The 12,951-nt window shown below is 37.4% G+C and overlaps 1 protein-coding gene across 1 annotated transcript in view; it reads right to left on the bottom strand.

Moving 5' to 3' along the window:
* Nucleotides 1-12,951, bottom strand: part of acad9 (acyl-CoA dehydrogenase family, member 9) — a 93,376-nt gene that overhangs the window by 26,663 nt on the left and 53,762 nt on the right. The window contains exon 13 of the mRNA XM_057845669.1: nt 9,783-9,862. Coding sequence (XP_057701652.1) covers nt 9,783-9,862 — 80 coding nt within the window. The remainder of the gene's footprint in view (nt 1-9,782; nt 9,863-12,951) is intronic.

Raw genomic sequence — 12,951 nt, 5'->3', positions numbered from 1 at the left:
AAACTGTTGAAGCTACTCACATGTGGAAAAATACGAGTGTACAACGTTTTAAATGTATTCATTTGGTATATTTCAGTTACCACGATTTGAGAGATCAATAAATTGAAGAATTTACGCCTTGCGTTTGGAGTGCTTGTTTTTGGGTTTGCTGGAATAGTGTCACTGACACACGCAGCATCAAACAGGGGAAGGGGTAAGCACTGCCGCGCCAAGCTAATTCTGGCTGCATTTTCGACACATGAAAAATAACGAATACGTACTACTGTATGACGGAAAATTTTAGTGGTTTTGTAACCGCGACGTTTTCATAGCATGGTAATCCGTGAAGGTAACTGGCACATGCCTACAAACGACTCCCCCCCCCCCCCTAAAAAGTTTTCTCCTCGGATCTACACGATTCACGTAGGTCATCCTTTTTGACTTTAAAACGGCGAATTTCGCCGAAAGGTGAGAGATTTTCATGCCTGATACAGTGTGCATACAAATGTGAGTACACCCCTCGCATTTCTGCAGACATCCAAGTATCTTTTCATGGGACAACACTGACAAAATGAACTTTGACACAATAAAAAGTAGTCTGTGTGCAGGTTACTGTATATAATAGAGTTAATTTATTTTGCCCTCAAAATAACTCAAAATATAGCCCTTAATATCTAAACCCCTGGCAACAAAAGTCAGTACACCCCTATGAAAAAACGTACATCCCTAAATGTCCGGTAACACTTTACAATAAGGGTCCCTTAATTAACATTAGTTTATGCATTTTTAGACAATAACGAATGTTTAGGTAACATTACAATAATTAATATAATTGCTTATCTAACATTTATTAATATATTAATTAATATGAGTTAAGCATTAGTTAATGCATAACCAGACAGTAACTAATGGTTTGGTAAAATTCAAAATAAATACAGTGATACCTCAGCTCACGAACGCTTAAGCTCATGAACTTTTCGCCTCAAGAACATTAAATTCGCGAGCATATAGTCTCTGCTGACGAACTAGTTTTCGGCGGACGAACCAAACCACACGGTCGAACAGCACCACGAGAAGCTGACGCACGCTCACAGCGTCCCAGTTCGTCCCCTCCCTTTCGTTGAGTGTGGACGTCGTTTGTGTTTGATAGACATTTTGGACCATATTGAGTGTACTTTTGCTATTATGGGACCGAAAAAGACCCCACCACAGGCTAGTGTTAAGCCTAAGAAGACATTAAAGAAAATAAGGTATATTTTTGTGTAGTTTTAAGGCTTATTTAGTAGAAAATTATGTTTTATGGGGACCTGGGAACTGATTATTCTCATTTCAATGGTTTCTTATGGGAAATAAATATTCGGAAGACAAACTTTTCGCCTTACACACACTTTCTGGGAACCAATTATGTTCGTGAGCTGAGGTATCACTGTATAGGCCTATACAGGGTTATGGTTAGGGTTTGATAACTTACCCTAATTTCCCGAATATAACGCGCACTTTTTTCCCCCCAAATCAACTTGTAAAATCATGGTGCGCATTATAAACGGGTACATGGATGGAGCCAGAAATATATATATATACAGGGGTGCACATAAGTGGTCCGCATGCGCGCATGCGTACTGGACGTAGACAAACGCGCTGGCCCTCAACGGCTTCTATATGTTTATTTCACAACGCAAAATTTGGAAATACAAGTTTTTTTTTTGTTATACAAGTTAAAATTAGTCAAATGTACAGGTATGGTCTTATTTTAAGACTAGGTTACGAGTATCTTTTTTTGGCCCATAAAACTCGACAAGAATGTGACAAAACTTGTGCACTTGTAATTGGTAATTTTTAACCCGTAGTGATGAAAAAACACCTGTAGAACAAAAAAATCACTTGTAATTGGAAAAAAAACCACTTGTAGAATTTATTTTTTACATTGTGTTTTTTTCATGTTTATTTCACAACGCAAATTTTGGAAATACAAGTTGTTTTTTTTGTTTTACAAGTTAAAATTAGTCATTTTACAGGTATGTTTTTATTTTAAAACTAGGTTACGAGTATCTTTTTTGGCTCATAAAACTCGACAAAAATGTGACAAAACTTGTGTACTTGTAATTGGTAATTTTTAACCCGTAGCTAAGAAAAAACACCCGTAGAACAAAAAAATTACTTGTAATTGAAAAAAAAAAACACTTGTAGAATTTATTTTTTACATTGTGTTTTTTTCATGTTTATTTCACAACGCAAAATTTGGAAATACAAGTTGTTTTTTTTTGTTTTACAAGTTAAAATTAGTCATTTTACAGGTATGTTTTTATTTTAAAACTAGGTTACGAGTATCTTTTTTGGCTCATAAAACTCGACAAGAATGTGACAAAACTTGTGCACTTGTAATTGCTAATTTTTAACCCGTAGTGAAGGAAAAAAACCTGTAGAACAAAAAAAATCACTTGTAATTGGAAAAAAAAACACTTGTAGAATTTATTTTTTACATCGTGTTTTTTTCATGTTTATTACACAACGCAAAATTTGGAAATACAAGTGTTTTTAGTTAAAACTGGTCATTTTACAGGTATAATTTTCATTTTACAACCTCACTTCTTTTGGCACTATTCTATCTCCATAGGTATAGTGTAAAATACTTTGGCAGTTGACTTACCTGTTTAGGGTCCATTGCATTTGTTAGGCGCCACGAGCTAACCGCTAGCCGCCGAGAGCTAGCCGCCGAGCGCTAGCCGCTAAGCGCTAATGCTAATCGGTAGCCCTTTTGGCTACATTGTGAAGGCTAAGAGTTTTGTTGTTGCCAATTCATATATCAATATTGTTGTTTACTTTCCTGCTTAATGTGTATGATCATTATTGTTAATAATTAGCATTTTATTCATTACAAAAGCAGTGTATTACATTTATATTTAATGTTTTTCCTGTTAATTTAGATATACATTTATACAGTATCTTTTATAGGCTATATTATTTTTCTGACATTTATATGGTTATCCTGTATTTTCAGAAACCACAACACTGCTCAAAGTGAATTGCATTCTCAAATTCATCATCAATAAAAGGAATTGATCCTGAACATCCGCGTCGCCGGCTTTACACCACACACCCACAGAGGGATCACCATTCAAATTAGCCCTCTATTTCAACTGTATTTGCGGGGGCCATGAGAAAATAACTTCTCAAAATGTCGAAGAGGCAGGCCACACTGAGTAATTACTTCCGTGTTCCCCCACCCCCGTCAAAAGACAGACAGACGACAGAGACGTCACCGGAGCTACCGAAAAAAAAGACTTTTGCTGAAAAGTGGCTACAGGAGGTACCATGGCTAGAAGCAAATGATGCTCGCACGGAAATGCGGTACAAAATGTGCCATGAGAATCCCAAAGTCGCCGAGAAGAGCAGCGCATTTTATGTAGGGTCAAAGAATTTCAGCCATCCAAACTTTGAAAAGCACGAAAAAAACAGAGCATGTGGCAATTAAGCAAACTATCGATGTCAAACAGGACCCCACTCGCCCAATGGACAAGTGGCGGAATAGGGCGGAATAAAGGTAATGAACAGCGACATGCACTGACAAACGTGTTTTTGCTCGCATTTTACAAAGCTAAACATGCACGTTCAATGAGGTCTTATGAGGAGGACATCCCACTTTTAAAAAGGCTTGGAGTTAATCTGGGAGCCGCATAATGCCCTTTATTTTGAATTGGTGCTTTTTATTTCTTTACATTTCACTTCAAAGAAACAGCAATTTTGTTGTGCCAGTTGATCTTAATCAAGCATTAATTGTTAATATAATGAATTAAAGTTAATTGGCTCTAAGTAAAGCTTGTCATAAATTTATCGCATCAGGCGGGTCGGCTCTCAAGCTCAATGAGGACCAAGTCACATCTCCAGGTCCTCCTCTGAGAACCTGGGCAAAAAAATTATGTGCACCCCTGTATATATATAATATATACAGTGGGGAGAACAAGTATTTGATACACTGCCGATGGGTTTTCCTATTGTGAGTGTATCAAATACTTGTTCTCCCCACTGTACATATATATATATATATATATATATATATATATATACTGTATATGAACCGATTTTTTTTTTTTATTGACACGGCCACGTTGTGTTAAAGAAACATTTGCGGCGATCCGTTGCCGACCATTACGGTACGTGACGTCACCCTTTTGTTTCGGTAATACTTTAATCGGCCAAATGATTTCGTCTGTGTTAAATTCTGCTTTTTTCACTCTTCATAAAGCACAGAATTTAGTTTCTTGAACTCATTTAAGTCAACGTTTATTGCAGCTCCGCAACCTGGACCATAACAAACGTAACAACACAGACTTCCTGTGTCCGTCAACTATATCTGTCCCTCGGGAAACTCAAACCCAAATAACAATAGTTCCTATTGTTACTGTCGTGTCGACAGCGACGAGCTCTCTCGGATTGCCGACTTATGTTCTCACTTTCTATTTACCATATCAATCAATGGAAGAAACAAATATTTATTTATCATGATGAAACGAACAAGTTATACAGCAGCCTTTAAAAGAAAAGTCACACCTGTTTTGTTTTCTCCTAGATTTTGGTAAGTTGGAGAAGTTGTCAAATCATATTATTACCGTAAATATTGGCAGTTTATGGTAATGTTTTGAACTACCAATGTGCTATGCTTGTGCTGTGTTTCACCAGTCAGTAAAATGACATTTCTGTATCTGTACACGAGCTGTTTTCTTGTATTGTTCTATTTATTAGTGCTAAAATTAGGGTGTGCGTTATAAACGGGTACAAAAATTTTCCCTAGATTTTACAAGTAAATTTGGGGTGCGCATTATACACGGGTGCGCCTTATATTCGGGAAATTACGATAAGCATTTATAATTTCTTAGTTAAGGGACACATGCTCTACACTTTACAATTAGGGTCAAAAAAGCATTCAGTAATGGTTAATAAAGGTTAGGTGGGGTGGGGGCGCTCTTAAGCTTTTATAATTTCTTAGTTAAGGGACAAATGTGCTACACTTTACAGTAAGGGTCCAAAAAGCATTCAGTAATGGTTAATAAAGGTTTAGGGGGGGAACTTAAGGATTTATAATTTCTTAGTTAAGGGACACATGTGTTACACTTTGCAATACGGTTCCAAAAAACATTCAGTAATGGTTAATTCAGGTTAAGTAATACTTATGAGGTACGTTCACGTGAAATAATACCATACTTAAGGATAGGTTAGCAGCACCCAAAGACTCACAGAGCGATGTTTCTCATTTTAAAATGACATAATAGCTTACTAGTACCAGAGGCTGTTCCTCATTTTAAAATGACAATCACTTACCAGTATACATTAATAACTATTTATTAATGCATTAATGTATGTGTGATTTAATGTTAATTAACGTATTATACATACCTTAATTAATAAAGATGTCCCGATGGTTCCCGATTGATCGGGTCCGATCACATAATTTTCAAAGTATCGGCAATAAAATATCTGACATGCCTTTTTTTAATATATATATATTTATTATTTAAATCGTTTTCTAATTGTATTAACGTTAAAGACAAAATGTCTTACACTCATCCAGAGTAGTTTTAGAGTTAGACTTGTAGTAGTTAGACTTGTTTTAGAATAGAGCGCCCTGCTCTTTGTCCTTGGAGTGGCCAGGAGAACTGATTGCGATAGTTGGTGCGTCAATCTTGCTCGTGACACACACGTTGGGCTTCTGTGATAAGATGGTGTTGTGTATCTATTCTGCTTCTTTTCATAAAACTATGGTGTGCTATTTATTTAGGTGTTTTAGAGTAGTACAAACAATCCTACAGTACATATGAGAAATGATACTATTCCCTGATTGATTGTATTACGCGTATTAGAGTAATGCAAACAGACGGTGCCTACGAGATACCATTTTTTCATTTCCCCCTCATGAGCCCCGATAAGGTGATTCACTTTACTGTGTTCAAGGGCATGGAGTGAAGTCTGCCTAAACTCTCGTTAGATGAATGGGTTAGACTAATGCAAACAATTATATGGTGTGTGCGAGAATGATATCTATTCCCTTCACCATGTACTGTTTAGATGTATTTTTTTATGATAATTCTGAAATACTCTCTCTGATCTCTCGTTTTTCGCGGTCAAAGCGTCAACGCCTGTCATTCATCTTTAACTTTAACAAGCAAATTGCAGCTGTCCTGGTGAGTAACCCTTGAATCCCACTGGGTCCGCCGCGCTACGCTCAGCTACATTCCGAACGACGTATGTATGTTTGTATTGTAGTCAATACGAGGTGACACATGATCCGTTCAGCTCTGATCCGGATCCGCCTGAGTCTGGCCTCTCCGGTCCGTCAAAACTAAAATATGGACGAGGTCTATTTTCTGGTCCGTCAACCTGCGGCCGGATCAAGCCCTGCCGTTTAGCACGCACCAAACAGGAAATAGAACGGCAGCAATATCTGGTCTTTCAAAGTAAATAATGTTTATAAAAGTAGTTTCCATCTAATTCTAACTATATTTTATTGACATTTACATAAAACAAAATGTATATAGGTCATTTGCATGGGATGTACAGCGCTTGAGTATCTCAGGCATGAAAATGGGTCAGGGGTTAAAAGGGTGTGGAGGAAATATGTTCCAGTACACTGTACAACCCAACAAAATATTGAGCTCTGTCGATCCAGTGTTTCAGCAGGGCCGTCCATAGACCGGTGGAGGGGCAGGTGCTCATAGATCAAAAGGGGCACATTAACAAGTATTTAATACACCTTACAACAACATAAAAATTTTAACCAGCTTTACATTGTAATTGGCTGTGACATACTTTAATTGGGCAATAGTGAATAGAACTCAACACTGTCATCAACACTTTCTGGCTGTGACTCAGTCTTTGCCTCTTTTCTTCCTTCAAAACTTCCTTTCTCAACTTGTTCATCTGGGAACAAGCCACATCAGATGGTTACTGAGCCACCAACAACAGTTTTTTCAAAACTATTATTTCATTATTATTCATATTTGACAACTCTAGCACCTAACAATCAATAAAGTGACATTAAAGCTTGTAGAAAAATAACATTGTAATTGTGTTTATAATTGTGTTATATACCCGCCTATCCTTGCAAACTGTGTTATTCTTACCAAGTGTGCTATTCACCCAGCTGATGAGGTATCCACTGCCTTAAGCAGCCACATCCCATTCCTTTTTTAATCCCCTCAACCTCCTTTCCTTATGAGGCATGTATACATAATGAAATATAAATCTTAAATTTTAAAAAATCTGACACCTCGGTGGCTTTTATTTTTAAAGCTTTCTTAATTTCTCTCTCTCTCTCAATACCTTATGGAGCTAGATTTGTGTCTTTATTATTCAATCAAAACAAAGTTGCTTCAATCTAGAGCTGTCCCGACTAGTCGACATAGTCGACGTCATCGATGACGTAAATCCGTCGACGAGCACAACATCCCGTCGACGGTTAATGCTAAAGAAGGGTTAAAAAAAATATGCGTGGAAAGTTAGAATGTCGGATGCTCTGTATGCAAGCGGGGAAAGCGGCACAAAGCCATAAAAGCGCACCAGAGTGTCCAAAACATTCAATTATTTCAAAGAAACAAAGGAGAGTACACTCTTCTGTCCTGTCTCTTCAATGCCAATCTTGGCTGCACGTCGGCCGTGAATAAACACCTCAAGCGCCTTCACGCAGTTTGTAATTTTTTTTTTTTTTTCATTTTTTGTACACCAGAGGGTACTGTCGCCTTACTAAATAATAATGTTTCATTGACAATGGGTATAAGCGCTATTAGTATTGTTCTTAATGCTAATTGAAAGGTTTATTTCATGTTATGGTTTATTTTATGGTATAGAAAATTATATAAGGTTAAAAGGTCATAAATATATACAGTATATACAGTGATTGCACTCAAGGGAGAGATTGTCAATGATAAGGTAATAAATTAAGGTAAAGGCAATTCATATAGGCAATTCATTGATATATAAGGTTTAAAAGGAAAAAGGTGAAAAGTTTTTGTTAATTTCTAATTGTGTTTTTTTATTTGTGTGCACCGTAGCTCTTACAGTGTGTTTACATCAAGGATGGAATAAAAGTTGTAAACCATCAGTTTAAGAGACCATCTTTTCAATTGGGATGCTACACTAGTTAATTCTATCAGCATTTGAACTCATTGTGTATTTGTGATTTATTATTGTTATTTACGTGTTTATTTGTACTTTAATAAATAATTTAAGTGTTCCAATATGTTTTTTGTGAATTGATAAGCGTCAACAAAAATTTCATTGCTAAATTAGTTAAAAAAAAAAAAAAAAAATTTTTTTTTTAATTATTAGATCAGTCGACTAATCATAAAAATAGTCGGCTGACTAATCGGGAGAAAATTAGTCGTTTGGGACAGCCCTACTTCAATCAAAAACAAAGTTGCTTCAATCAAAATAAAAAAACTCATTTCAATTAAAAAAAAAATGTGAATGTGAAAATAAAATTGAGATGAAAAAAAGCATTTGAAAACAATTTTTCTTGAAATTTTTTTTTTTTTTGATTGAAACAACTTTTTTGATTGATGTTTTGCGTTTGGGCCACATTTTGGCTAGGACATTTGTGTCATTATTATTCAATCGAAACATAAGCTGCTTAAAACAAAAAAATATTTTTAAAAAAATCACTTCAATTAAAAAAAAAAAAAAAAAAAAAAAGTTTGCGCATGCGTCAATCATCGTTTAACTAAGTGAGCAGCTTGAGAGGATTGACATCACTATGAAGCATTTATGAAAAAGCCAAGCATTTTCCTACTATATGTTTAAAAATATTTCGGTGGGACAGTAACATGTTTAAAACATCATAATTATTACATTTTGAAAAAGGGAAAAAACATGGGCTACTTCGCAGCTCTTACTTATCACGGCGGGTTCTGGTCCCCATTAACCGCGAAAAATGAGGGATCACTGTATTTCTGAAAAGCTTAAATAAGCAAGAATCATGCCCACCATTCGTCGGGCCAGCCGTCAGCTCAAGCCACAGCCGAAAATAATGCGTTTCAGGCGGACGACGGGATCGATGCAAGGCATCTCTATCCAAGACCATGCCGCTAAATTTGACTCAACAGTGTGTTTCTTTTATGTTACCGTTAAATACACAAGCTTGACGCTAACTTAACGGAAGCTATTATTTCACCGGAGATTTGGCTAGGTCTGGCAGTGTTCAACGCTAGCTGCAACAAACGGCAGTAACTTTGTTATACCGCAAAATATGAAAAACGATTGAAACCATTACTCAATAAATTCAATCTGCTGGCAAATGCAGGCAAGTGTGTATGCTGTGCTCTGGTCTGCCTCGTTCCCGGCGTGGATAAGCCCTGCTTTTTTGTTTTTTCGCAGCTTTCCAATGCAACCAAAGGCTCTCCAAGCACTCCATGTACACGTGAAGAGTGTGCGCGCGATTGGAATAATGGAACGCAGTTTGGCCTATGATTGGTTCTCGTCAGTGAAGCAGCCAGAAGGATTTGCTGACCGTCCAAGTGTCACTTTTAAAAATTTCTGAAGTGCTCAGTTTACTACTACTAAGGTAACCCTTTTTGACTTCAAAACGGTGAATTTCACCGAAAGGTGAGATATTTTCATGCCTGGTAACTCCAAACAATACAATATATAAAATGATTACAGGAAATGACATTCTTCCTAAAATAACTGTAGTCTCTAGGAAGCGCTGCAATCTTCTCGTTGCTTCCCCAAATTCAGTACATTTAACAGAAGCTCAAAAACCAGAAAAGATACATGTCAATTGCAAAAACTATCAAGTATTTCACTTCACGACTTACTTTATTTTTCCCGTGAGGATTTTGCCCGCATACTGCATTCCAGTAAGAGCGATGTAGAGTCTCAAAATTTCATTGGTACCCTGAAAATAATAAGAGAAAATATCAACTTCACAGATCACTGGGGGAGAGGAAAGAACACAAAGGCTAGGTTTATACCACAGGTCTTAATGCACGAATCCGATTTTTCTTGTTTTTCTGACTCGGGTGAGGCAGTAACTTGACGGTCTGAATGGGAAAAGTCGCATAAAAGTGGACCATTTCAAATCAGATCTATATCACTTTCGTATGCTGTTAACATCTGATCTGGGCCACATTTTCCCAGAATGTGGCTGCGGTCTGAACTGTCAAGTCCCCCAAATCGGACTACATGCAGGAATTACGTCAGCAAAGAGCAAGAGAGACAAGACGCTACGGTAGCGGTGCAGCTGTGCATTAGCGTTAGCGCCTAGCCTGAACGCAGCCTTTGGGGAAGAGGCGGGCTTGACAAAAAAATAAAATGGGGGCGGGGATAAGCCAGGGAATGCTCGGTTTTCTTTCAGTGCTCCAGATGACCAATATTTCAAGATTGCTTACACGGCCGAGAGTCGGGGCAAACTGTCCGCATGTGTGTGCGTCATGCACGCACAGTGCATAGATGCTATCAATCCATATAAACTTTGAACATAAAACCAAACAGTGATTATTTGTGTCCTCTTTTTGAAAATCAAAATATGATCACCTTAAAATGATGTTGAGCCAGCATTTGATTTGATGCTCCTGCGCATGCGGGCCAGTTTGCTCAGCGCATCTCAGACTGCGAATTGGTGCGCACGCATGAACTATACCAATGGCCAAAGGCAGTCTTAACGGGTACGCCAAAAAACAGATACAGCAAAAAATCGGAATTGTGAATTAAGACCTGCAGTATGAATCAAGCCTTAGTCTAGTAAGTTCTTTCTAAACCTGCATTACCAGCAACAGCAATCTCACATTCAGTTGCATCAGAAACGTTCAGATATCTCTCGTAGCCATACTGCCTGAATAATCCACATACTCTTTACGTGCTAAGTGCACGCAGAGCAGAGCACGGGCTATCTGCATGGACACCAGCCCCCCAGGTCACTCACTGTTTGTATCACTATCATTGGGGAGGATGTACCGCACCATTAAAACTTGAAGCAGCAGGTTAAGGAATACTTTTATCCCCAGAGCCATTGCCTCCATTATGCCACTCCAACTCCTAACTTTTTTATTTTTAAGTTTGAGAGAACACGAGTGGGACTTGTGGTGTCTGGCTACCTTGAGTGACAGGTTGCTGCTTTTATATGAGAATGTAACTCTGAGTGTTGACACGTGTTTGGTTCATAATTTAATTGTTTACACACTGTTGGGCCCAATTGCAAAGGTGGTGTTACCGGTAATAGCTTCCCAATGCATCTTGAAAGATGTGGACATGGCTGGTGCTTAAATAAATATCATTGAAAATGAAATAAAATAAAACTTTCCTGTACATGGTCCGGTGCGACTAAGACCTCATGTGTTCATTCCTAGTCCCGAACTGAAAGCACATGCAATATTATGAGCATAGCGCCACCAACTGATTCATTATTATTTATTTATTTATTTTAGCTATAATTACACTCTATTTGGCCGGAGCGTAGTCAAAAATGAAATATATGATTCATCTGCCACAATCCTGAGTTGCATGCAATTTCAGTTGCGTTCCACCTGAGTTTTGTACAAATGCGATGACCTGTTTCAACCTGCTTACAGGTCTCATGGATTAAAGTGAAAAATAAAATCTGACCGAAATTCTTTTGTTGTCCCTCGCCCCCAACATTGCTGAGATTAAACATTGGGGGTATAATATTGCCGAAGTGGTATTCAAGGTGCATAATTCAGTTCCACTTTTCATTATTTTTACATTTTTACATTTCATGTAGATTTCAATAACAATCAAATATCTCAATAACTTTGAATAAAATAAGTGAAAAGGGGTAGAACGATAAGATTTCATATAAATGGGGCCATAATCTAGCACAGTCCTTTTGTTATCTCAAAAGCCAATTACAAAAATAAGACCTGGGAAGTGATCATAGGCCAAGTGCATGTACATACTGGGTTCCTTCCAACTGAGTAGCGAAATAGAATAATAGAGCCTGATTGATTAAGAGAAATTACAATCTAAAACACGACAGAGGACTGTGACACATCATGAACCTGATGACACCTTCTCTGTGCCTAGAATTCATCTGGGTCTTTTTTGACGGCCGAATGTAGCCATGTGTTGTGGTGTGTATTCGTTTTGAGTAGAGATGTCCCGATCGATCGGCATCCGATCACGTCATTTTCAAAGTATCGGAATCAGCAAAAAAATATCGGCCATGCCTTTTTTAAATATATATATTAATTAAATCGTTTTTCTAATTGTATTTAATGTTACAGACATAATATGTTACACTCATCCAGAGTCTTTAGTTTAAGCTTAAGATAGGGTTATCAAAAATATCCCGAATACTGCGGCAATTAATTTATTAAATAATGTGTCACGTTAAATTAAACTACGCAATTAATGTATGCGCTGCACGACCCTCTCACTCATTGTCACGCTCAATCTGTAATGACCCCGTTTTACCTATATAGAGAGATAAAAGACAGTGCTAAATGAGTAGAGTGAATTTTGGCAGCCTTTGGAGCCTTGCTTCAATTGGCTAAAGCCTTGCAATCCCTCTCCCTATGATTAGAAATATCATGGGAAGCAATGTGGGGAAGCAAGGTGGCAATTGATTTTTGTCTTAACACCTTAAATTATTTCCCAAAGCAAAGAAGATATATCTATTGGTAGCACGACGCACAGTCATGGTTTCACTTCCCATCATGGTTAGGGATGGGAATTGATACGATTTTTACGATTCCGATTGCATTATCGATATCGCTTAACCATTCGATTCTTTATCGATTCTCTTATCGATTCTAATTTCGGGAAAAAGAAGAACAAACATTTTGATTGGCATCGAGTTTGTTTAATCAGAAGTCACAACCTTACAAACTCACAACGAGGTCAAAGAAGGCCCAAAGCCACAACGTTAACTGTGGCAATAAGTGGTAAATGCACAAGAATGTGTAACATTTTTTCTGAAATGTTTTTCTAATAGAAATAAAAAATATTGGTATATATTGGCATATAGGT

The sequence above is a fragment of the Corythoichthys intestinalis genome, chromosome 9, assembly GCF_030265065.1.
Source record: "Corythoichthys intestinalis isolate RoL2023-P3 chromosome 9, ASM3026506v1, whole genome shotgun sequence".
In the NCBI taxonomy this organism is placed as follows: Eukaryota; Metazoa; Chordata; class Actinopteri; order Syngnathiformes; family Syngnathidae; genus Corythoichthys; species Corythoichthys intestinalis.
The sequence above is the reverse complement of the archived record's forward strand: the minus strand, read 5'-3'. Positions and strand labels throughout refer to the sequence as shown.